Below are 26,687 nucleotides of genomic sequence, written 5' to 3'. Positions count from 1 at the left end.
CAGTGTGTGTGTGTCTTACTGTCTGCCAAGTTATGAATGTTGTCTCCCAGACTCAGGAAGTAGGGGTGACGTAGAGCCGTTTCAGAGGAGAGTCTGCTCCGGGTGTCATACTGCAATCATGAGATAAAAAACAGCTCATTGGTGAGCCTGAATATTTAAGTCCTCATAATCAGGTGTGTGGATGTGTGGACCTTTACCAGCAGCAGAGCAGACAGCAGGTCAATCCCTTCTGTGTCCAACCTTAGGGACACAAAGCAACAGTTCAGACTGTATAATGAGTTTAGCTGCAGTTTTTGAGAACAATTTCTGAAAAGGACACTAATTGTGCTTTTAAATACACATTACTACTGTAAACACTGAATAACATTTTTATACTGTATTGTATTTTGTGTTTAGAATTGACATAATTAACTTTGAGTTCAGTTAACTATGTAAGAGCTGAAACATGACCCCAACCCCAACATTAGCATATGCTATAATATTTAATAGTTAGGTTTGACAGTTGGGGACAAATAGTTACCATTATCAATGTGATGGCTCAAAAACTATTTACTTTCTTCAAAAATGTTTTGCATCCTTAAAAAAAAACACATACAAGCAAACTGATACCAGCATCAGCAATTATTCTGCATGCATAATTAGCAAATGTTAGCTTGTTTTTTGTGTCAGTGAATAGGCAGTGAACAGAAGATTGTGAGTTTTACCGGGGCACATGGTTGATGAGAGCTTGAGGTCTGTACTGAGGAAAGAGGTAGGACATAAATTCCTCATTACTGCTGATACCAGGCCAGGTCTCCTCTGTCGGAGTGCCTGGTGGGCAAAGAAACAAAAGAAATATTTGATCAGAGCACACTGCCACTTAACATTTTCATACAAATGTTGATCTGATCTATATCTAAATCACGAGCAAGACAAACATTAAGCTCATTGCGTCGTTACTGAATGGACACCAATAAAATAATGGTGCAATGCAAACTACAGTAGAAGATGGAAGGAAATTAAAGGGCACACTTTTGGGGTTCAAGCACAGTTGGGCAAGAAAAATGTTATTAAAAATCTGCAGGAACTAACAAATGGATCAACCCATCTCTGGAAACAGGCTAAATATTGCTAATGATGGCTTGCTCAAAGAAATTGTCAGGGGCTGGGTCTGTGACCGAGCGTTTTGAGTTTATTTTGTATTTTTGATTCCTTATGTTATATTAGAAATATGTTTAGTTCTTTTGTTGTTATTATTAGTTAGGATTTAATTGAGTTTCATTCTAGTTTTTGTTTCATCTATAATTCCTGATTTATAAGTCTTTTGTTGTCCTCTTTGTAGTCTGTCTTGTCCTCAGTGTTTTTATTTTTCAGTTATGCCTGTGTGTTCGTCTCTCACTGTGTTCCATGTTCTAATTGTCAAGCTTGTGTTGTCATGTCTAAGTCGCTCCACGTTTCCTGTTTTATTTTGAAGAGTTTAGTGTTTTCATGTTTAATGTGTTTAGTTTTACTTTTCCCAGTGGCGTCATGTTTATTTGTGTCAGCTGTGTCTCCCCAGGTGTTTCTATTTCCCTCATTACCCTCCTGTGTATTTAAGTTCTCTGTCTTCCTCTGTTCAGTGTCGGTGTGTCTGTTTGTCTTTTTTTCTTGTTCCTCTCCAGATTCATGTTCATGTTTTCTGTCACAATTTTCATAGTTAATCGTAGTTTATCCCAGTATAAGTTTGAGTTTTTCCCTCATTTTGCCTTGTTTTCTGTTTATGATATCCGCCACAATAAATGGTAAAATGGCTTGCATTTGTGTAGCACTTTACTCAGTCCCTAAGGACCCCAAAGCGCTTTACATTCAGTCATTCACACACACGCGATGGCAAGCTACATTGTAGCCACAGCTGCCCTGGGGCGCACTGACAGAGGCGAGGCTGCCGGACACTGGCGCCACCTCTGACCACCACCAGTAGGCAAACATGGGATTAGTATCTTGCCCAAGGATATTTGGCATGCAGCCAGGAGGCAGCCTGGGAGCGAACCACCGACCTTCTGAGTGGTGGCGGACCTGCTCTACCACCTGAGCTACAGCCACCCCTCGCTTTTTGTTACACTTTGTTTTTCTCCCACGTCTGCCTTTTGGGTCTGCTTCTTAAACACACCAGCGATCCCCGCCGTGACAGAGATAACGTTTTTGAGATAGTGTTTCCATTACCTTTATTTTATCCGTAAGAGGTAGGATGCACATTATATGGAATTGTGTGCATCCGGATCAACTGGTGCATTAAGGAGGGGCGAAGGGCATTCGTAAACAACCTACTGACTCTCTTTATGTATTCAAGAATACAGAAGGGTCATCAGGAGGTTAAAATGGTGGTAAAATACAAATGTTAGAATTAAAGTGACAGCTACATCTCAGATAAAAATCTGATACAATGTTGTGCTTTTCAGTGAAAGAGTCTTCACAAATATTCCAGTCCACCTGTCCAGAAGTCCAACCATTCAGAATCATTCAGCAAACATATGACTTTCATTTGGAAACATTTCTTTCTCTTTTCTACATTCTTTATCTGCAATTATTCTGTATCTTTTTTATGTAGCTACCAGAAAAGCAACTACAAAGACATGGCTTAAGTCAGACGCATCGGTCTTTGAGGATTGGTACGATGTTACTTATGGAATCGTTATTATGGGAAGAATTGTCTTCTCTGTGAGACTTCAGGAGAGTAAATTTGAAAAAGTTTAAAAGTTGATAGTTATTATTCAATTTTTACATTTTTTTTCTCTATTACCTTTGGTGGGGTTTTTTGTGTGTTTTCACAGGTGATTCTTTTCTGCACTCAGCACATGTTAACATCAGCTCTTCTTCTCAGTTACGTTGAATCTTTGCTGCCTATGAACACGATGAACTACAAAAAAGCATGGAGCTGCATTTTATCATTTCATTAGAGCATTTTAAAAGGTTACATTTATGTGTGAACATGTATCTTTGTATTACGTAAGTGTGCCTGTCTACATTGTTACATGTGATTTGTACAAAGGCCTCTCCTAAAAATGAGCTCATGATCTCAAGGATTAAACAAATGTTTTTTAAAATAACAACATGCACAAATGATATTCAGGTCTATACTAACTTACTCTTGGGAGATGTGCTTGTACCCGGCCTTATAAAATGTTGGTTGGCAGCTTTGTGTATGAAACATACAGTACTGTGCAAACGTTTTAGGCAGGTGTGAAGAAAGGCTGTAAACAATGAATGCTTTCAGAAATATAAATGATCGTTTATTGTCCCCAAATGCATTCTGCAGCAGGACGACGCCCCAAAACACACAGCAAAGTCATTAAGAACTATCTTCAGTGTAAGGAAGAACTGGAAGTACTGGAAGTGATGGTACGGCCCCCACAGAGCCCTGATCTAAACATCATTGAGTGTGTCTGGGATTACATGAAGAGACAGAAGGCTGTGAGGAAGCCTACATCCACAGAAGATCTGTGCTTAGTTCTCCAAGGGTCGTCACACCAAATACTGATTTGATTTAGATTTTTATTTTGTTCATTCACTGCATTTTGTTGATTGATGAAAATAATTGATTAACGCTTTTCTTTGTTTACAGCATTTTTTTCTCACCTGCCTGAAACCTTTGCACAGTACTGTAATAAAGACGCAGCAGTTTATATTTGCATGAGGAAGTCAAGTACTAAGTTCAGCTTTACGAATCGGATGATTTTGTATCTGTGGATCTGGGCAGTTTTGTGGAATTTGTCTCCAAACCCCACGTGGGCACGTGATGCGATCTGTACATATCAGGCAATTGGTGCACAAGCACGCAAAGTTTCGTAAGTGAGCAAGAGAGAAGTTAGATGTAGTCTTAGACAAAGCTTTAAAAAGCTTTTTGAAAGAGAAATTTATCCGATTTGTGAAACTGAACTTGCTTGTAAATTGTGCATAAATAATGACTATTTATTCCGGTTTGGATGTAAACTAGTTTCATGTGTGGTCAATTGCTTCACATTTGTGTGGACTGAATCATGCATTTGTGAGTCCTCATAAGTTACACACAAATCACTGCACAGATGTGTAAATCTTAGTTTCCATTTGTGGATCATATCGTACGCATTTGGAACTATTTTGAGGAAAATTTCTCTCCATAAAAATCCTTCAGAATAATGATTCAGAGCAGAATACAGAAAAAAGAATATGCTGAATGTAGAACATACATGATGTGCATCAAACTCTGAATATGCAATATTTGGAATAGAAATGAAATATTAGTGTGCATGTAAATGTAGTGGCCAAGTCTAAGACTTTTAATCTTGGTCGAGGATGAAGACGATTCAAAAAGGTTTACTTATTGTCTCTTGCTGCTGTAATATACTTTAGTATGGCCTTTACATTTGAATGTTTTTCTTACCCATGAGCCTAAAAATTAGATGTAGTTCTTCCTTCACAGTGGCACCAGGAAACATGGGACGACCTGTTGCCATCTCATACAGGATGCAGCCTACGCCCCTGTGAGAAGGAGGAGATAAGGAGGCACAGAAGAGGACAAGTCGTTAGGTATAAAAATTCTGAGTGAGGTCGAGTTCACCACACAGACACACACTCACACACACACACAATTAACAGTCTTTGAAGTGAATGTAAGTGCAAACTAGTATGGAGTGAGTGGGCACAGTCCAGCCTTTTGTTCCACACAGGATGGCGTTGTGAAGAGGCATCCTGCAGTCTGATGAGAGGGTATGTAGCTCCATGTGCTCATAAAAGGCTGATGTGTTGCTAGAGAGACACATTTATATTTCTGATTTAGCAAAGCTGTGGGGGTGTTCTCACCACAGCAAACTGTGTGCAAAAATACGTAAGGAAGGTGTCAAGAGAAATATTCTAAATGACACTTCTTCATCTGAGAGTCTAAGAGTGAAGACACACACTGCAGATCTTTACTTGCAATGGCGGTCACAGAACGCTCACATCAGAGTGGGGGCCCTGTGATGTGCGCTCTGTTCTTGCACTTGTCTTTATTTATACACAAGAAAAATAATACAATAATGAATACATTTGTTTAGTGGAATGTTGATACGTGAGCATGTGCGTATGTGAATGTGTGTGTGTGTGTGTGTGTGTGTGTGTGTGTGTGTGTGTGTGTGTGTGTGTGTGTGTGTGTGTGTGGGAAGCAGCTCCTTTTCCTTGTAGGCAGTCAGAACTGCTTGTTCAGCTCTGTACTATCGCTGTGAGAACTGATAAAAGAGAACAGAACAAGTAACAACAGTCTAAGTCATCAAAAAGGTTATTATGCAGTATTCTATCATAATTAAACTTATATCATTAAAAGCTTATACTGACTATTAAGTACAATTTTCCATTGACAGAAAGTGAATGCAAATATATTACGCCCCTTTGTATGACTAGTGACTCATCTCACTGCTAACAACCTGTGAAATTTTAATAGACAGAACTGAGTCACGGAAATCCTGGATGGCCCTCGAGTATATTTTAGTGTTTCACCAAGTAACAGGATTTCACTGTAACCAGGGTCAGCACCAATTCCTTTCCTGACAAGCTCAGTGGTTTAAAGTACACTTCTAGCTGTGTTTCAAGCCTTTAGTTTCCAGCCAAGCAGGTCAGTGTTCACCGTGACTGATGTGGAAAAATGTAAGAACGGCCCTTCAACAGAAACGTCTATTGTCCCCTGCTTACCACATGTCGATGGGTGTGGAATATTCTGTAGAGCCTAGCAGCACGTCAGGAGGTCGATACCAAAGCGTTACCACCTCATTGGAATAGGTCTTAGTGGGGACGGACTTGGCCCTGGCCAGACCTGGACATTACACAAGTCACAGGACCTCAGTAACAGCACAGTGAAATATCATCTACACACTGTGAGCAGGTAAAGAGAAGCTTCCGCTATCCGCTCATTACCCGTGTTTATTTAAAACTTTTGAAATGCAGTCAGAAAGTACTGGTGGATTTAACTACCCACTTCCAGCAGAAAACTGTGAAAACTCAGCGTGAGGGGCACAGTTGCTAGGATACAGGAAGTAAAGGTGCTAAAGTAGTTAGGACAGCGATCTCTGAGTGGCAGTAAAATAGAACTGGAAAGTGATCATGCCCAGAAATGTGCTGTTTCCTTCACAAAAGTTTACTTGTTAATGTGCGCTTGTTGTTGTGTGTCTGTTATTGTTCTCCTTCCTACCAAAATCAGCTAACTTCAGTTCGCCCTTATCATTGATGAGCAGGTTCTGAGGCTTTAGGTCTCTGTGGAGGATTTTCCTCTTGTGACAATAGGACAGACCACGCAGCAGCTGGAACATGAAGATCTGCAGACAGAAATATGAAACGAGGGTGTAATTACCAGAACAACAGTACAGGACAAATCTGAGGAGAAAAAGAGTTGCAGTAGTTGTGTAATAGTTAAGATTTAAAACAAAAGAAAAGATAAAAACAAAACAGTCTTTAATAAAAATGACACTAAGGGACGCTTCCACAAAACCCCTCTGTGAACACAGTTCATCGTGCCGTTGTGCACATGTGCACAGTATCTAGAAACAGCATCCTCTTCTCTCGGTTATGCTAATTTAAACTGGACTGTGGTGAAGTGTCAAACTGTCCTGTAGTCAGATTAATCGAAATTTATAGTTCTTTTTAGAAAACATGGATGCCCCACATACTTAAAGTGGAGCGGGGACGATCCAGTTTGTTATCACACTCAGTTCAAAAGGCTACATTTCTGAGAGTGTGGGAATGGATCTGGAAAGGCAGCATTAATTCTGAGAGGTAAGTACAGACCTTATTTACATCTTAAAGTGTCACATTCCCTTAATTTAAACATTTCATATGTTTTCTATGTTCAGTGTATTGCATATCTATCATCTGTTATCTGAGTTTCCTTAAACAATGTAGTTGTCAGGACATGCTGGAGGGAATATATCTCTCAAAGCCTGGGAATGCTTTGGTTTTTCCATGGACAAACTGGAGGAGGTGGCTGGGGAGAGGGTGGTCAACTTAGGCTACTGCTGCCGCGACCAGGGCCCAAATAAGCGTAAAAAAAATGCACGAATGGAAGTAGTTGCCTAAGGAAAGTCGCATAGTAACTCAAAAATTAAAAAGAATCTGTTTAAGTAAATCAAAATATACATCACACAAGATGTACAAAGCACATTTCTGTCAATCATTTAAATACTCTCCTTCCAAAATGTTTTAATCTGAAAGGGAAGCTCCCACAAATACATATCCAGTAAGGCCAGCTTTCCACTGCACAATTTACACTGGTTATAAATATACTGGTTACACGGTAGTTATAAATATGGAGAGCTGCCCAAAGGTTTTCACATTTGCTAACAAATAGTTCCTTTCAGCTGCTCTCTTATTCACTTGGGTCACCGCAGCAGGTAGCTCCACATTGGCAGATTTTTTTGTTGGTTCCCCCTGACTGTAATTTGGTTTGGTGAGGTTTGGCGACCTCCTGACCTTTCCTGAAAAATGTGTTCAACATTTGTTGAACACATTTTTCAGGAAACTTACTTAGTGCTACAACTCGCAGCCTGCAACTGAACTCTTTGGTCTACAATATGCAGTATGTAGATGATGATTCATGCATATGACTCACCTTGACATTATGCATGCTCATGAGGTTCCCACAGTTGTCCAAGTACTGTTTAAGATCACTGTCCTGAAATACACGGTGGTGACAGTTTTGCAGTCAAACTGATCCATTTTGCTTTTTGGTATTTGAGATCAACATCTTCAGAAAACCTAATAAGCATAAAGTGATATACTCACAAGATACTCAAACACCAGAGTAAGGCAGCGGTCGGTGTGGATGATGTCATGCAGGGTGACAATATTAGCGTGCTTCAGGTTCTTTAGCAGAGACACTGGTTGGGCAAGGGAAGGAGACATGAAGTGAGCTATTTTATTCAACAAAACATGACAACACTACACCCGAGGTGTCAAACTAAATGTGCTGGCTTCATGTACTTGTCCATCTTTATAGACAGTCTGTGGTCTAAAGCTAGCTGCTGTGTGTTGCTTTAAAGTTTGCATAGCCACGGGGAGGGAGAGAAGAATTTGCAGCTCTTTGATCCTCTTCATCAAATTTAACACATGCATGTGCTGATTTTTTTCATGCTACTTTATACTCCTACTTCACTGTTTCCACACAAAGATTTTGTGTTTTGAGGTTCTGATATATTATGTTTCACTTGCTGTTACTATTTAATGAGTTCCCTTTTATTTATTTTTTTCAGTATTGGTTTCTCTGTTTCTTGTGTTAAATTTAATTTTTATTGGTCCTGACTTGTATATATTCCCTTGTATTTGGAGTTTTCTTTGGCTTGCATTCCCTTTGGATTCTCTAGACATTGTAAATTCTTCAGATTAAATTAGCACTTAATGTCTGTTTTGAGTTTGATTTTGCGTCTTCTGCGTCTTGCATTTGTGTCTGCAAGATCTTTCCACATCTCAGCCTAAGAGACAGAATAAAATAACAAGAACAACTAGACTAGAATAAACCAAACAAAAATAAAAATTTAATGATGATTAAAATTCGATAACACTGTAAAATCCCGAGACCATGACATGACTCACATGAAGAACATTTAAATGACCATTTAAGATAATTCAGCTTCTAAAAAGGATCATACATAAGCAAATTCTTTAGCAAGTTGTCTACACTAACATCGACATTATATATTGAACTGTATGAACAGTGCTGTAGTATTAATTCAAGCTGCTCTGTTACTAATGCTGCAGGTGAATGAAAGGACACGGTGTTATTATTAGACCTACCTGTTTGGTGTGATTACCAAAACTGCAAGTAGAAGCTGCACAAACACAGCAGCACTGGACTCTAAAGCGCGCGCGTGTGTGTGTGTGTGTGTGTGTGTGTGTGTGTGTGTCTGTGTGTGTGTGTGTGTGTCTGTGTGCACATACCTTCTCTGATAGCAGTGCAAGGTGCCCCCTCATCGTGCTCCAGCCGGATCTCCTTCAGTGCAACCAGGTTCTCAGTGAGTTTGCTCCGCCCTTTAAAGACTGTAGCATATGTCCCCTGCACAGAGAAACATCCCGAAGAGCTAACTGATATTGTGATGTTGCTGTACTACAACAAAATATACTAATAAAAAGTACATGTTCACATAGAGATTATGGGTGTGGCACCATCCACACACACATCCACATCACTTATGCACAAATAACCCTTTAATATATTTTCAATCGTTAACTGTATCCTTGGCTCTCATTGGTATTCCATCAAAAGGAAAGAGCTGAGGCGGTTCAAATATCTGCATGCTAATGGAGTCATAGTGGGAATACTGGGAAGCGCAGTGGAACCATCCATAGCAGGATGAAACAATGAAGTCTATAGTTTATGAAAATCCATAACAACACTAACAATTTTTCTTTTTAAGGAACAATTTGATGTCACAATAGGTTATCATGTTATAATAATATCATTTGTTAAAAGATTCCCAATGAAACTCTTCCATTGTTTTACAAACTGAATTAAGATTGCACATATCGCGTGTGAACAGCATCAAAACTTCACATCTCGAACAGCCTTTGTCATATTCAATAATTAAATATATATATTGTTTTAGGATCTGATTATTAAAGTTTGATGATTTGTCATCTAGAATAACTTTCCACTGCTGATTATTTTATCAGCCAATGGTGCCTGCCGCAAGGCGTAAAGCTAACCATGCTTTTGTGGACCTCCTATCACTATAATTGACAATAAAAGCAGCTCTTCTTGATCTCCTGCCACCCCTGTTATCAGCTGCTGAGCCTTGTGACTCAGATTGATGCAGGCTGCTTCTGCCACTAAACATTCCTCAACCCTTAAGGCAATAAATGTTCTCACATAAATAGCATGGTATTTAGGTGCTTTCAGCCCATGAGCCCTCTTCATCTTAGGCAAGTCCATGAAATGTAATCCACTTAACAATTTGTCATGAAGCCATGCCAGAAATCTGAACACATGGGTGCACTAGTTTGGCTTGGTATATAAGCAAAGAAGGCACATACTGCATGTGGTACTCACTTTGATATGATGAGCGTGGCTGATCACAGACAATGTTATCCTCCAGAGACGTTTATCTGTGGACTTGTTGTGCACACTCATATCTCACTGGACTATGATGTGGCTGAAAATCTATTTCTTTTCCTAATAATTTGTCCTGAGCTCAAATAAAGATGTAAAGCAGCAGTTATAGGGACTGAGGAAAACAGAACCACTGTGTATCTGACTGCTCTGACACGTGATAATGTGACAGCAGTATGTTGCTGATGTCAGACTGCTGAGTTGATATCATGTCCCAGAGATGGACTACAAAACACACATCCTTTATATTTTGCCCTGTGCATTGTGTCAACGTGGACAACCCAGTAGGAAAAATCACTTCATTACAAGATTAATTCCCAACCTCTGTAAAGTCTACAGTGCATTCACAGGAAACATGAAGTGTCGTGACACTATGTTAGGTTAACTGACATTACTTCACTCCAGGCAAAACTGAATAGAGAGAAATCACTGTTAAAATATTCAAACTTTACACAGCTTTGCAAAAACACATCAGTTCAGATTTGTGTGTTTCTACAAATGGACGAGAGGGAATTACTTTCTTGGAGAAGTGATCAGTAATTAGTAACTAATTACTATTTCCAAGTAACTTGACCAACACTGCTCTTTACCCGTGACCCGTGAGTACTCTGACTCGGAGACATGCATATTAAGTTAACTGGTGATTCTACACTGGTCATGGATGTGAGGTAGATAAAGTGGAGTGTACAGAAGTGTATGAATGTAGTATAACCTTTCTGATTGGTCAGTAAGGCTAGAAAAGCACTATACGAAATCCAGTCTGCTCCATTTCCAAAGTACTTGAAACAACAACTACTTAACACGACGTACTTTATACGACGGCAAAGTATTTATAGTTCACCGGTGGGTTTAACAAATTGTTTAGAGTTCAAAACATGTATTAACAGCACATTGTAGCCTGTAAGATAAGAAACACAGCAGCAGCTTACATGATAACCTGTTGATGGTTTGTTTTTGTAGTGTGTCACTGTGAAATATTGGACGTTATTATCTCCTTTCCTTTCGCAAAGGATGGCCCTCTGATAAAGAGGTAATACAGGAAGCAATGACGCAATTTCTAGTATTTAGAGAATTCACCCAGCTCTCATTATGGCTGCTATGCAGATGCGTCCAGGTCATTTCACTCATTTCAAAGCCTTTCTAAGCAAAATTGAGTGTTTAACATAAGCATGTGCTCTTAATGAAACATGAAAACTGTGAAAAGATACAACTTACCTCACCCAGTTTGCCAAGCTTAACATATGTTTCCAGTTTCCCAAATCCTATGTCAGACTAGAAGCAAGAAGAAAAGGAAAGATTAATCTTATAGCATCCACTGCTGTAGTGCCTTCAATCTGATTACACCCTGCTTTTATTAGCTAATGCTTTATAAATTAATTAGAGCAAGAGAGTTTATTCTGTCAAGCGAGCAGGAAGCAAATACCTCTTAATTGAGAAGAAGGTCCAAGAAAATATTTACCTAACCTGACAGTTAAAGTTTCCGCAGTCCCCCTTCAGCCTGTTACCCACTACTCTCTACCTCACCTTTGGCACCATGTACAGTATATCTCACACACAAACACACTGCATATCTCTGTGTAAAGCTTAAAAATGTCTCATTTTTTAAAAAATCTCTGAATTTTCAAAATATTCATAATTAGACATTATATTATTACAGAAGGAACTGGATAACAACAAAAACACAGAAGCAAGGTAAGAGGACTTAATAATATGTTCAAAGGAAATTGAGATGTTCTTTCAATCAAGAGCAATTTCTTCAAAAGCCAATGAAGTCAATAAAATGAGAAAGTTCTATTAAAAAGGCAGACAAACATGGCAAAAACAGACACATCACTAACCAGTGAGGCGCGTCGAGACATGCGACTGAGAGGTTTGCAGAGCGGTGAGTTTTCATTCTCCATCTGCAACTTCTTCAGAAACTCTGGAGGCAGGTGGATGTCCATTGGCAGGGACATGCGCTTACTAACGTCCTGCAAGAATAAAAGTGATTCATAAAAACTGTACGTTCTCATTTCCAAGTGCTTTGAGGGACTGATCCTGGCACAAAAGCATTGCTGAGCCCTCTCCTCCTTGTACCCGTGGCTCCCAAACCATTCATGCAACAAACACCATCATAAAATTTGCAGTTGACACAACAGTCATTGGTTCAATCGCCAGCAATGAGGAAGAGTGCATAACGTGTCAGCTTGGTGCTCCACCAGCAGTCTCATCCTCAACGTCTCATCTGTTTGGGATCTGACTCTTGGTGGCGCTGTCACTTGATGTTCGCTCGCTTTGTGGTAGAGTATCACTTCCTGTTCCTGCTCAAACACAGTGGTGTTTCTGAGTAGCTTTTCTGCTTAGCAATTTAATTTAAATCTTTTGATACATCCCTTTTTCATAGTATAATCTTAACGTGCTTCATCTGAATCACCCTTTCTGTGTACTCACTACCTAATTTATAGCCAAAGTATTCACTCACTGTCTCTTTACTGTTTCGCTAGCTTAGCTTAGCTCGTAGCCGACTCGTTAGCACCATGGCTACTTCACCTGTCCCTCCTGCACTTTCCTGCTCATTGTGTCAGATGTTTAGTTACTCCTCGGCCTCCTTTAGCAGTAATGATACCTGTAATAAATGTAGCATATTTGCAGCTCTGGAGGCCAGGATTACTGAATTGGAGACTCGGCTTCGCACCCTTCATTCACCCGTAGCTAGCCAGGCCCCTGTAGCTGGTGCAGCCGAAGATAGCGTAGGCCCCGCTAGCTGTTCCCCGGCAGACCCCAAGCAGCTGGGGAAAGAGGGCGGCTGGGTGACGGTGAGGAGGAAGCATAGTCTTAAACTGAAGCCCCAGGTACACCACCAACCTGTTCATGTGTCTAACCGTTTTTCCCCACTCGGCGACACACCCGCCGGGGGTCAAACTCTGGTAATTGGTGATTCTGTTCTCAGACATGTGAAGCTAGAGACACCGGCAACCATAGTCAATTGTCTTCCAGGGGCCAGAGCTATGGAACGCCAGGACTGCCATAATGAATTACTTAAATACACCATTAAATAATTAATTAAATGTGGCAATAATTAATTAAAATGGGAATTAATTAATTAAATAAATAGTTATGACACATGTAATTAATTAATTATTGACACATTTAATTAATTATTTATGTATTTCATATTTTAATTAATTATTGACACATTTAATTAATTAATTATTGACACATTTAATTAATTATTTATGTATTTCACATTTTAATTAATTATTGACACATTTAATTAATTATTTCATGATATATTTATTTATTTCATTTTGGCAGTCCTGGCGCCTGGCTCTCATCATGAATTAATTTTATCTGTCAGACTCACCCATCAAACTCACGGGGCGGGGTTAACGCTGCCCATGCAGCTTCTCTAACATTTGATTGGTTGCCGTGCAATGTAAGTCAAAACAGGTCGATCCTAGATAATCGATCGCTTCTGTAGACTTGAGGCAGCCAGGTATCCCAGAATGCGTTTCAAATCACAGGCAGCAATGGTGGTGGTGTAGTTTTAAAATACCCCGTTTTTCTGTCACCAACTACACTTTTAACAGTGTTTTAGCCGCGAATGTCGCGCCGTAATCTTCACGTCTGGTCAGGTTGTCAACATAGAACATGTTTGCAAAAGTGCTCAGATGTTTTCAGAGATTTCAGTAGCTCTGCTAACAGTCAGCATGCAGAGTGCACCGAGGGGGGTTACGTCAACCGGTTTGTTTACATATTCCACTCTCCGCGTTCCACATGTTGCATTCGCAGATTCTCATTTTCACTGAACGATCGTCTCTTTCCGCCTGGTCTTGTGTCTCTGTGCTTCTGTAACATAAAGAACGAGCTGACATGTTTCTCACGACACCAGCGATCAGCTCAGCAGGCCCTCAGTTTACCTGCATGCATCCTCCTCCTCACCTGTCAGCTGTTTAACACCTGCTGCTAATTCAAGAAACACGCCCACGTTACCTGGTGATAGTCACAGTTTAACTGGGCAGCCGGTGCTCGATATAACGCAATGTCAGCGCATTTTTCTGCACAACATAAGTAAATATAGTATTTTTCCCGAGCGCAGAGCTGCTGGAGCTTGTTTTCTTACAGAGCACTTTGTAGGCGAAGCCACTTTATCGGCAGCTGATGTCCAATTACCTGCACACAGCTTTGAAACCTCACCTGAGTTTTAGCTCTCAGTGGTTAAACGCTGGACTTAATTCACTCAGGTTTTGTCTGTCGGGTCACGTTTACTTCGCTGTTTTATTTACAACTGAGCAAATCGGTTTGGCTGAGGTTAAAGTTACGTTTCATAACTGCATAGTTTTACAGACGTTTAATGGTTCACTGGCACATGTGTTAGACTGAACTATTCGCTTTTCTTTATCTGGTGTGTTTCGGATTTAACAGTGAATTTTGAGATTAAACTGACTTTTAAAATGTTTTTATACAAAGAGGAAAGAGAAGGCGCATTTCCACCGAGAGGAGCAGAGTTTGCAACAGCGTGTTCATCATGAAGACTGCAACCTGGACAGAAATATTATATCATCTGTTTTTAATAGTTATTTAACTGTATTCTAAGCACCAGCTATGTTAGAATTTTTAGAGTTTACTTAACTAAAAATAAATGAGCTTAACATATAATTTGTGTGATTTCTCTCTCTCTCTCTCTCTCTCTCTCTCTCTCTCTTTTCTTTTTCGGTCATGTTATGTTTAACTGTAAAAGGTTTGTTACAAACTATGAAACACATCGTGCAGACTTCTGGATGTTAGAAGAAAACTAATACTGCTCATGAATGAGACTAAAGGCAGGAAGGTGTCCTTTAAAACTAAACATGTTAATAGGACCTCCCTATTTATATTGTAGTTTATGATATAGCACGTATATTTCAGTAATAGCCTACTTATTTCAGCAGCTCACATGGGCGTTATCTGTGATACTCCTTAACTATAATTTATCCAAGTTAATGTCAGTTAACCATTCAGACAGTTCTTTTGCAATGAAAAACATAAACACCCATGCTGCGTAATGTTTACATTATAGCTGCTTATGCAGTAACCATGGTAACCACGGACTCTGAGCGGCTGGATCGACGGAGGTCAGACAACAATTTTACATGTATGATCTTAAAACAGGACACAGCCAATATCCGTGCTGGCCTCATATCAAATGTGACCGCAGACTGAGTCTATGTTTGACGTTTGCTTTATATCTAATCTTCCTGTCAAACATTTAAACAGCAGCGAGTCTGCAGCTGAGGGAATACAAACTCAAACTGTCGGAACAGGTTCGATCGTGGATTCATTTGGTAATTTATTAAATGTATAACTGTTAGTCTAATCTGCTGCTGAGTCTCTTACGCTGATGAAAATGCAGATAACACAGATCACGAACTGTTCAACCAATCACTTTCATTCCACTTTGATCTGCGACAAACTGACGGTTCATCTCTGTTACAGTGTTTCGTTAGACTGCTATATTTTTGTGTTCTTTATGCTGTAGATTTTCACGTCTCTGGAATAGTTGGCAGTATTAAGGATGCTTTTCTGTAAAATCATATTGATATGACCCGTGACATATTCGTAGATGACAGTTAGATAGTCAGCTGGGAAACTCTGTGTTAACTCAGAGATCTGAAGATGTCATGGAGATGCTGATCTTGCTCCGTGGTGTACAGGTCCGTTTACCCTCATGATTAATATTCACAATAAAAATATTAGCCGAACATCATGAAGTCTGTATGTGTTTCATAGTGTCGAACCACCTTTGTACAGTTAAAGCCAGCAGCTACTACATGACGGAAACACCAACGTTATCTCTCTTCTGCGTTTATACGCAGGTCACGCTGATTACTGAACAGAAACCCAAAGATCAGCTGTTAATCGAATTTATTTGCTCTCCCTCCTCCTTAAACATGTTTTTAATGTTAGTTATAATTCAGAATTGGCGACTGAAACACGTAGGACACATACGAACATCAGGAAATAACACCCCGATAAATATAACCTCAGTAAAATAAGTCAGTGTCAGCGGGGGTTATTACAGCTGTGTACCGGGGCCTGCGCTTTGTCGGCGGTAATAACAGCTCGATTGCTTGCGAGGCGAGCGGGTCTATCCCACGCTTTGCCGTGAGACTGGCCAGACATCTCCGAAATCATCGAAGCACTTTTGCAAAGAGGCTGTATCTTGACAAACCGACCAGACATATGAAGATTAAACCACTACATTCTCGGCTAAAAAAATATTAAAACTGTTTTTGGTGACACACAAACAGGGTTTTTCAAAGTTCAGTTCTGCCGGTTGTTGTGGGCTAAAAACAATGGCCACCAGGCCAAAGCAATGGTTTTGAGTCGATCAGCGTTAACCCCGCCCCTGAGTTTGATGGGTGAGGCTGACAGATAAAATTATTTCATGGTGAGAGCCAGGCGCCAGGACTGCCAAAATGAAATAAATAAATATATCATTAAATAATTAATTAAATGTGTCAATAATTAATTAAAATGTGAAATACACAAATAATTAATTAAATGTGTCAATAATTAATTAATTAAATGTGTCAATAATTAATTAAAATGTGAAATACATAAATAATTAATTAAATGTGTCAATAATTAATTAATTACATGTGTCATAACTATGTATTTAATTAATTAATTCCCATTTTAATTAATTATTGCCACATTTAATTAATTATTTAATGGTGTATTTAAGTAATTCATTATGGCAGTCCTGGCATTCCATACAGAGCAGGCGACATTGAAGGAAATTTAAAACTGCTGGCTAAGGGTAAACGTAAATACAGTAAGATCATAATTCACGTCGGCAGTAATGACACCCGGTTACGCCAATCGGAGGTCACTAAAATCAATATTGAATCGGTGTGTAACTTTGCCAAAACAATGTCGGACTCTGTAGTTTTCTCTGGTCCCCTCCCCAATCAGACCAGGAGTGACATGTTTAGCCGCATGTTCTCCTTAAATTGCTGTCTGTCTGAGTGGTGTCCCAGAAACGATGTGGGCTTCATAGATAATTGGCAAACCTTCTGGAGGAAACCTGGTCTTGTTAGGAGAGACGGCATCCATCCCACTTTGGATGGAGCAGCTCTCATTTCTAGAAATATGGACCAATTTATTAAACCCCCCAAAATATGACTATCCAGAGTTGGGACCAGGAAGCAGAGTTGCAGTCTTACACGCCTCTCTGCAGCTTCTCTCCTCCTGCTACCCCCCAAAAACCCATCTCCATTGAGACTGTGTCAGCTCCCAAAAAGACAAAAAACAAACCAAAAACCAGCAATAAACAACTTAAACATAAAAAATCACAAAGAAAGAACAATACAGTATCCACATCTGAACCAAAGAGTAAAACAGTGAAATGTGGATTATTAAATATTAGGTCTCTCTCCTCCAAGTCTCTGTTAGTACATGACTTAATAATTGATCAACAAATCGATTTACTCTGCCTTACAGAAACCTGGTTGCAGCCGGATGAGTATGTTAGTTTAAATGAATCAACACCCCCGAGTCATTCTAACTACCAGAAATCTCGAAGCACAGGCCGAGGGGGCGGTGTGGCAGCAATTTTTCACACCAGCCTATTAATTAACGAAAGACCAAGACAGACTTTTAATTCATTTGAAAGCCTGATGCTTAGCCTTGTCCACCCCAGCTGTAAAACTCAGAAACCAGTCTTACTTGTTATCATCTATCGTCCACCTGGGCCTTACACAGAGTTTCTCTCTGATTTCTCAGACTTTTTATCTGATTTAGTGCTCAGCTCAGATAAAATAATTATTGTGGGTGATTTTAACATCCATGTAGATGCTAAAAATGACAGCCTCAACATGGCATTTAATCTGTTATTAGACTCAATTGGCTTCTCTCAAAATGTAAAAGAACCCACCCACCACTTTAATCACACTCTAGATCTTGTTTTAACATATGGCATAGAAACTGAACATTTAACAGTGTTTCCTGAAAACCCTCTGCTGTCTGATCATTTCCTGATAACATTTACATTTACAATAATTGATTACACAGCAGTGGAGAGTAGACTTTATCAAAGTAGATGTCTTTCTGAAAGTGCTGTAACTAAGTTTAAGAATATAATCCACCCACTGTTATCATCTTCAATGCCCTGTACCAACATAGAGCAGAGCAGCTATCTGAACGCTACTCCAACAGAGGTCGATTATCTTGTTAATAATTTTACCTCCTCACTACGTACGACTCTGGATACTGTAGCTCCTGTGAAAACTAAAGCCTCAAATCCAAAGTCCCTGACTCCGTGGTATAATTCTCAAACACGTAGCCTAAAGCAGATAACTCGTAAGCTGGAGAGGAAATGGCGTGTCACAAATTTAGAGGATCATCATTTAGCCTGGAGAAATAGTTTGCTGCTTTATAAGAAAGCCCTCTGCAAAGCCAGAACATCTTACTATTCGTCACTGATTGAAGAAAATAAGAACAACCCCAGGTTTCTCTTCAGCACTGTAGCCAGGCTGACAAAAAGTCAGAGCTCTACTGAGCCAACCATCCCTTTAACGTTAACTAGTAATGACTTCATGAACTTCTTCACAAATAAAATTTTTATCATTAGAGAAAAAATTACCAATAATCATCCCACAGATGTAATATCATCTACAGCTACTCTTAGTACCATCAATGTTAAGTTAGACTCTTTTTCTCCAATTGATCTTTCTGAGTTAACTTCAATAATTAATTCCTCCAAACCATCAACGTGTCTTTTAGACCCCATTCCTACAAAACTGCTCAAAGAAGTCCTGCCATTAATTAATGCTTCAATCTTAAATATGATCAACCTCTCTCTAATAATCGGCTATGTACCACAGGCCTTCAAGGTGGCTGTAGTTAAACCTTTACTCAAAAAGCCATCTCTAGACCCAGCTGTCTTAGCTAATTATAGGCCAATCTCCAACCTTCCTTTCATATCAAAAATCCTTGAAAGAGTAGTTGTCAAACAGCTAACTGATCATCTGCAGAGGAATGGCTTATTTGAAGCGTTTCAGTCAGGTTTCAGAGCTCAGCACAGCACAGAAACAGCTTTAGTGAAGGTTACAAATGATCTTCTTATGGCCTCTGACAGTGGACTCATCTCTGTGCTTGTCCTGCTAGACCTCAGTGCTGCGTTTGATACTGTTGACCATAATATCCTATTAGAGCGATTAGAACATGCTGTAGGTATTACAGGTACTGCACTGCAGTGGTTTGTATCATATCTATCTAATAGACTCCAATTTGTACATGTAAATGGAGAGTCCTCTTCAGACACTAAGGTCAATTATGGTGTTCCACAGGGTTCAGTGCTAGGACCAATTCTATTTACATTATACATGCTTCCCCTAGGCAACATCATTAGAAGACATAGCATAAATTTTCACTGCTATGCAGATGACACGCAGCTCTATCTATCCATGAAGCCAGGTAACACACACCAATTAGTTAAACTGCAGGAATGTCTTAAAGACATAAAGACCTGGATGGCCGCTAACTTTCTGCTTCTTAATTCAGATAAAACTGAGGTTATTGTACTCGGCCCTGAAAATCTTAGAAATATGGTATCTAAGCAGATTCTTACTCTGGATGGCATTACCTTGGCCTCCAGTAACACTGTGAGAAACCTTGGAGTCATTTTTGACCAGGACATGTCCTTCAACGCACATATTAAACAAATATGTAAGACTGCTTTCTTCCATTTGCGCAACATCTCTAAAATTAGAAATATCCTGTCTCAGAGTGATGCTGAAAAACTAGTTCATGCATTTATTACTTCCAGGCTGGACTACTGTAATTCACTATTATCAGGATGTCCTAAAAACTCGCTGAGAAGCCTTCAGCTAATCCAAAATGCTGCAGCAAGAGTACTGACAGGGACTAGAAAGAGAGAGCATATTTCTCCTGTTTTGGCTTCCCTTCATTGGCTTCCTGTTAAATCCAGAATTGAATTCAAAATCCTGCTCCTCACATACAAGGTCTTAAATAATCAGGCCCCATCTTATCTTAATGACCTTGTAGTACCATATCACCCTATTAGAGCACTTCGCTCTCACACTGCAGGCCTACTTGTTGTTCCTAGAGTATTTAAAAGTAGAATGGGAGGCAGAGCCTTCAGTTTTCAGGCCCCTCTTCTGTGGAACCAACTTCCAGTTTGGATTCGGGAGACAGACACTATCTCTACTTTCAAGATTAGGCTTAAAACTTTCCTTTTTGCTAAAGCATATAGTTAGGGCTGGACCAGGTGACCCTGAATCCTCCCTTAGTTATGCTGCAATAGACGTAGGCTGCCGGGGATTCCCATGATGCATTGAGTTTTTCCCTTCCAGTCACCTTTCTCACTCACTATGTGCTAATAGACCTCTCTGCATCGAATCATATCTGTTATTAATCTCTGTCTCTCTTCCACAGCATGTCTTTCATCCTGTTTTCCTTCTTTCACCCCAACCGGTCGCAGCAGATGGCCCCGCCCCTCCCTGAGCCTGGTTCTGCCGGAGGTTTCTTCCTGTTAAAAGGGAGTTTTTCCTTCCCACTGTCGCCAAAGTGCTTGCTCATAGGGGGTCATATGATTGTTGGGTTTTTCTCTGTATTTATTATTGTGCTATCTACTGTACAATATAAAGCGCCTTGAGGCGACTTTTGTTGTGATTTGGCGCTATATAAATAAAATTGAATTGAATTGAATTGAATTGAACACACGGGTCAATCCAACAAGATAACTGACCTGACCTCAATAAGTAGGCTGGATATGTCTTGGATTGAATATCTTTAGGCCTTCAATTGGTCTCCACACACCTCAGCTGTCATCTTTAAGCCACAATAATGGCTTTACTGTTTCTGCAAGCTGAGGAGAATCTGTACTTTTTGAGCCATGCCACACCATAAACATACTTTGCACTCTTTTACTGTTTGTATTGTCATTAATACTGTTAATTCTTTTACCATTTATAACTATTATTATTTTTAAATTACATCATCGCTTAACAGTTTTTATTGTCTGTTTATTTTCAGTCAGTCCAGTTCAAAGTCCACACAATGTTACACAACCTACGTAACACAACCTTATTAAATCATGCCAAAGTCAGACTGGGTAAAAATAGTGGTTGGAAACTGCAGCACTACCACAATTATTTTGACCGTGTGCAATGAACATGCAGTCTTGTTGCCTTTCAAATGGCTGCTTCAAAGATGGGGACCAGATCTGCGATGACTCTCCAGTCAGTTGCCATCTTCCGAGTGTCTTTAAAGCATCAAGACTGTGATGAAGCAGCAATAAGACAATCAGTCTGCTATCATTCTGTGACAGAATGGGATCAAACTGGCAATGTGTTTGTGATAATACAGGGATTGAGTCTAGTTAACTGGCATGTAGTTGAATACATTTATAGAAATTCATATTAAACAGAAATTAATTACTTGCAGCCAAAACCTCATAGATCTAGTAAAAACTGGAAATTTCCCAACAAATAGTAATATAGTTACTACAGGATGATTTTAGTTCAATTCAAGTCAGTGTTGTATAAAGCACCAATTCACAACAGTCATCTTAAAGCACTTTACTGCAAGGTAAAGACCTAAACATTAGAAAGAAACCCCAACAATCAAACAACCCCCGTATGAGCAGGACATGGCCATAGTGCGAAGGCAAAGTTCCCCTTTAACAGGAAGAAACCTCCAGCAGAACCAGGCTCAGGGAGGAGCAATCATCTTAAGTGAGAGGTTGGGGGGCAGGGGGGTTAAAATACATATCTGCTTTAATACGTCCTACATGCACACTTAAATGAGGCAGTGCACATTTATTATAGGTTAAATTCCATTTTGCACTTTTGCATGTTAAAATGAAAGAAATGTCACTTTAATGAAAACATAAAGTGAAGTAACTGAGCTGCTATTAAACACTCATTAATGACCGGCCTTGAGCAATTTACTCAGTCGGTTTTAGTAACTGCAGCATGACGTGTAATTAAAGAGCGTGTGGTCAAAAAGTGTTACTTCATAATACAGCACCCACACAGGGGCTATTTGGATTTACTGCAACTCTGCTAAGTCTGAAGGTGAGCAGAGGAGTGCTGAATCCATGAAACAATCTCTTATTAAAGCACATTAATTAGTTACATTATTTAAAGCCTTTTATTAGAAAGAGCTGCACAGAAAAGCTGTCCAAGTCTGTGTAAGCTTGCAGGCTGCAACCTATTTCTGTCTTCTCACTGAGTACTCATTTCTCTTTTGGCTTCGCTCGACTGTCTGGGCTGTGTGGCGTGAATCACATTTGCTCCACGGGGACTTTTTCTGCAAAGGTGGAACTGTGAACTCTCACATTTTCAATAAAAAAGTCTGCTGCAGCGGGCAGGGTTAAAAGCTTCTGACTCATCTCAGTGAGCCCACGGAGGTGGAAATGGAGAAATAACTCCTGGGGAGGAGGACATCTCCTCGTGTAACTGCTGATATCTGCGCCTGGCTGACGTTTCATGTTTTTAATATGCACTCCAACCTAGACAGTTTCCTTTCAGTCAGTTGGCAAAACACAAATTAGTGTGAAGCCAGCGTGTGAGATGGAAGGCATTACAGGAATCCAAACCCTACCATCTATTATATTACAGTTTTTCTGTAGTGCTGTGGCACAACATGTTTTAACGCCTCACCTCTGAAGATGCTTTTCTCAAAAGAACTCACACACACAGCAAAGTACTGATTTTACATCAAAATCAAATCTTTGCATGAATAACTCACATCAAAATGTCATCTTCCTTCGAGATTCTTTAAACCAGGTATTTTAGTGACACTGAATACTCTACAACACTTAGATATCCTCACAAAATACTCTAAGTATTAAGAGTTTTCTCACTTTCTTTTTTTTAGTTCTCAATGATGATGAAGGTTTTAAAAGGAGCTGTAAAATCCTTCAGAACAATTCATTACCTCTGCACATAAAAAGGAACATTTGTCATTCTGTCATCATCCCGATTTTTTTTGTAGAGATGATGGATTTGAGTTCACATGAGTTTCGGCTCCTGTTTTGATTTCTTTGTTATTCTAGCGATCAGTTTCCATTCGTCCCTTATCTGGGTTAAGGTCGTGGAGGCAACAGTCTGCGCAGAGAAGCCCAGACTTCCTACATCCCGGCCACCTTAACCAGCTTATAGTGTCGACAGATACAATCTCTCCAGCTTGTAATGGGTCTTCCCTGGGGCCTCCTCCTGGTTGTTGTCAGATACCCAAACCACCTCTGCTGGGTCCTTCTCATGACGAAGTTATCAGTTTTAATCTTTATAGTTTCACCTCTCAGTAAAATTCCCGATGGAATTAATGTGATTCACTGCATGGCCCCTGCTTTGATTGCACTGTTATTGAGCACCTTTGGTGCTTTCATTTCATCTCCCACCGTCTTGTCTCTCCTTCAGTGCCTTCGTCCTTTCTGTCTCTTTGTCTGACATCTTTTTTAGTGTTAGTCTTCACATCTCATCTTCATGTTGCTGTGTTTTGGTTATTGCCTTGATAATTTTACTTTCTGTTTTTGTCTCCTTCTGTTGTGATTGTCTGCTCTGTCCTCATAGTCTTCTCCTTTTCTATGACTTCCTCTTCTTCCTCTCTTCTGTGACTCATTGTATATATTGTCTCTTCCAGATCATCTGGTTGTCCACTCTACAGTCACTTGGCAGCCCATTTTTCCAGCACATGTCCAAACACTGTGTGGTTTATGATTGATTAACAGTTTCTTGTAACCCTGGTGGAGTTTTTATTGGAAGTTTAATCATTTACAAACATGCTGTAAGTGATGATTTATATATTACTATTTATGCATCATTGCTAAACCACAATAATTCACAGAACAGACAGTGCGACATGTTTAAGCAAGAAATTCATAGAAAATTAAACAAATCTGTTTTTGCATGTTAATCCACAGGCTCTGACATTTTATAATTCATTTAAAAAATTAGAAATTCAATTTTGGACTGTAGCCTGGTTTTTGCATGCTGTGACACATATAGGCAATGATTTGTATCAGTGTAGCAAGGATAAAACAACAGATAATACAAAGATGCAGGAGATTGCAGAAGAACACACACACACACACACACACACACACACACACCTACACACACACACACACACACACACACACACACACACACACCTACACACACACACACACACACACACACACGATGACAGCATGCCTTATAATTCCACTGCACTGGTTTATTTATATTTAGACATGCAGTTTGAGGGGATAGGTTAATTGGATAATCCAAATTGTCACTAGGTGTGAATGTGTGAGTGAATGTGAGCGTGAATGGTTGTCTGTCCCTGTGTGTTGGCCCTGCGACAGACTGGCGACCTGTCCAGGGTGTACCCCGCCTCTCGCCCTATGACAGCTGGGATAGGCTCCAGCGCCCCCCGCGACCCTGGAAAGGATAAGCGGAAGCGAATGGATGGATGGATGGATGGATGGTTTATTTATTGTTTATCCCACAATACATCTTTTTTGTAGAGACAGTCTGCTTATTTTTCTCTGTGGTGGCACGTAAGTTTTCAGCTTTTTCACTGTTGCTGTAACTACAGTTTACTATATTATGTGACCACTGAAGGAACAATATCTCTTTCCTCTATACATACAAATAAAAGCACTTGTTCTCCTTATAAAGCAGAATATAAAACCTTATGGTCTGACTATGCATGTTTAAAGCTCCACACTTCAGAAATGTTGTGAGGGATGTGCCAAATCAGTGGAGGCGCAGTGCAGTTTTAATCATTACTTTCCTTTGACATTATGTAAACCAGGGTAATTATGTTACTTTGTCATTGTTTGAAATTAATTCCTCATGTCCTGAAAGCCTTGTCCGACTTGTTTTCACTGACAGTAAACACATAATGACCCAGACAATTACGTTTCAGGAATTCTGTGTATTAGAGTCAGCAGTCTTTAGATGTTTTAATTCAAGAACAAGGTTTTTCTACCTCGTGGAGGATATGTTCATGCATTAATCCACCTGTTTTCCGATTATCTGGGAGAGGGTCACACAGACAGCTCATCCTAAGAAACACTGAGACATTCCCAGGCCAGCAGAAAGACATAGTCTTGTAGTCTTGGGACCCTTTTCTGGTAGGACATGCCCCATTGGGCTCTTGACCAATGACCAGGGTAGGGACATAGACTGACTAGTAAATCAGCAACTTTGCCTTAAAGCTCAGCTCTCCCTTCACTGCATCTGACTGGTACAGTATCCACATCATAATCCTGAAGCACCGCTCAAAGAATCTCGCAGTGGACTTGTCAAATGCCTTCTCCAACTTCAAAAAATATCTGTAGACAGGTTGGGAAAACGCCTGATGTTCGACAGATGGACTCTTTATCAGTACCCTGGCTTAGACCTTCCCAGGGAGGGTGAGTAGTGCGATCCCCTCATATCTGAGCACACTCTCCAGTCACTCGTATTAAAGATGGGAACAATCTCAACCTATAGGCAGTGCGCCAGAGCGATACAAAAATCTCTACCTGCCACCTCTCACTCCAAACTGAAGCCAGGTTAGTTATATATACCCCAAGCTGCATATTAAGGTGAGCCCACCAACAACCCCAGTTCCAATGAAGTTGGGACGTTGTGTAAAATGTGAATAAAAACAGAATACAATGATTTGCACATCCTTTTCAACCTATTTTCAATTGAATACACTACAGAGACAAGATATCTAATGTTCAAACTGCTAAACTTTATTGTTTAGCAGTTTATTCCTTTATTTATTCAATTAATAATTAACTCTTAATTAGCTCTTACTAAGTGAGATAACTGAGAACATTTTGGTTCAGTCAGTCAGTCTTCAGTATGTAAGGAGAAAGTTTTCTTGTCAAAATTAAGAGTGAGAGATTCTAAGTACATTGCCAATACATCAAAACCATATCTGGATAGAAAAAAAGACATTGGAATATACCATCTGTGATGGACTGGCCTCCACAGAGCTCAGACCTCAACATTACCGAAGCAATTCAATTCAATTTTATTTATGGAGCGCCAAATCACAACAACAGTCGCCTCAAGGCGTTTTATATTCTAAGGTAGACCCTACAATAATACACAGAAAAAAAAAGCAGTGTGGGATCATCTTGACAAATAAAACAACAAGAGACGGGCAACACTGAAAGAAGAATTTTGAAACTATCCCAGAAGACGACTTAAAGAAACCAGAAGAAAGCTTTCCTAAGAGAGTTTAGGTAGTGCTGCAGAATAAAGGTCGACTTGACTTGACTTAGAATTGTTCAAATTCTATTATTTCATACTGCTTTTCCATGTTTCATTAAATCACTAAATCCATTTCCCATTTTTCCAGTCTTTTACATTTTTCTTTTAAAACTTTAACTACACTAAAAATTAAACCAAAATAAATTAGATTTAGCTACTATTTTCTTAAGTTGCAATTTGAGTTTTTACTTACCTCCATGGAGAAGCGTCTGTGCTGGGCCTTGCTGTGGTAGTGTAGGTGGGATGGAGACTGTGCTCCTGGAGTAGTTGGTTCAGGGCTCACTGGGCTGGCATCATGAGATGGAGGACCCAGTCTGTCTGGAGTCAGGCCTGACAGAGGGGAAACATAATCAACGGTGGTGGGGTACCGAAAACTT

At 39.8% G+C, this 26,687-nt stretch overlaps 1 protein-coding gene across 1 annotated transcript in view; it reads right to left on the bottom strand.

The window, feature by feature from the left end:
- The window catches only part of cdk18 (cyclin dependent kinase 18), a 36,875-nt gene extending 10,188 nt beyond the window's left edge, over positions 1-26,687 (bottom strand). Inside the window, exons 1-12 of the mRNA XM_019354810.2 lie at positions 26,504-26,687; positions 11,902-12,033; positions 11,279-11,335; positions 8,896-9,010; positions 7,744-7,838; positions 7,571-7,633; positions 6,158-6,281; positions 5,662-5,782; positions 4,379-4,476; positions 705-810; positions 198-240; positions 20-110 (exon numbers count right to left, since the gene is read on the bottom strand). Coding sequence (XP_019210355.2) covers positions 20-110; positions 198-240; positions 705-810; positions 4,379-4,476; positions 5,662-5,782; positions 6,158-6,281; positions 7,571-7,633; positions 7,744-7,838; positions 8,896-9,010; positions 11,279-11,335; positions 11,902-12,033; positions 26,504-26,509 — 1,051 coding nt within the window. The 5' untranslated portion in view covers positions 26,510-26,687. The remainder of the gene's footprint in view (positions 1-19; positions 111-197; positions 241-704; positions 811-4,378; positions 4,477-5,661; positions 5,783-6,157; positions 6,282-7,570; positions 7,634-7,743; positions 7,839-8,895; positions 9,011-11,278; positions 11,336-11,901; positions 12,034-26,503) is intronic.

The sequence above is a fragment of the Oreochromis niloticus genome, linkage group LG5 (assembly GCF_001858045.2).
Source record: "Oreochromis niloticus isolate F11D_XX linkage group LG5, O_niloticus_UMD_NMBU, whole genome shotgun sequence".
NCBI lineage: Eukaryota > Metazoa > Chordata > Actinopteri > Cichliformes > Cichlidae > Oreochromis > Oreochromis niloticus.
This window is presented reverse-complemented; position numbering and strand designations above follow the sequence as displayed.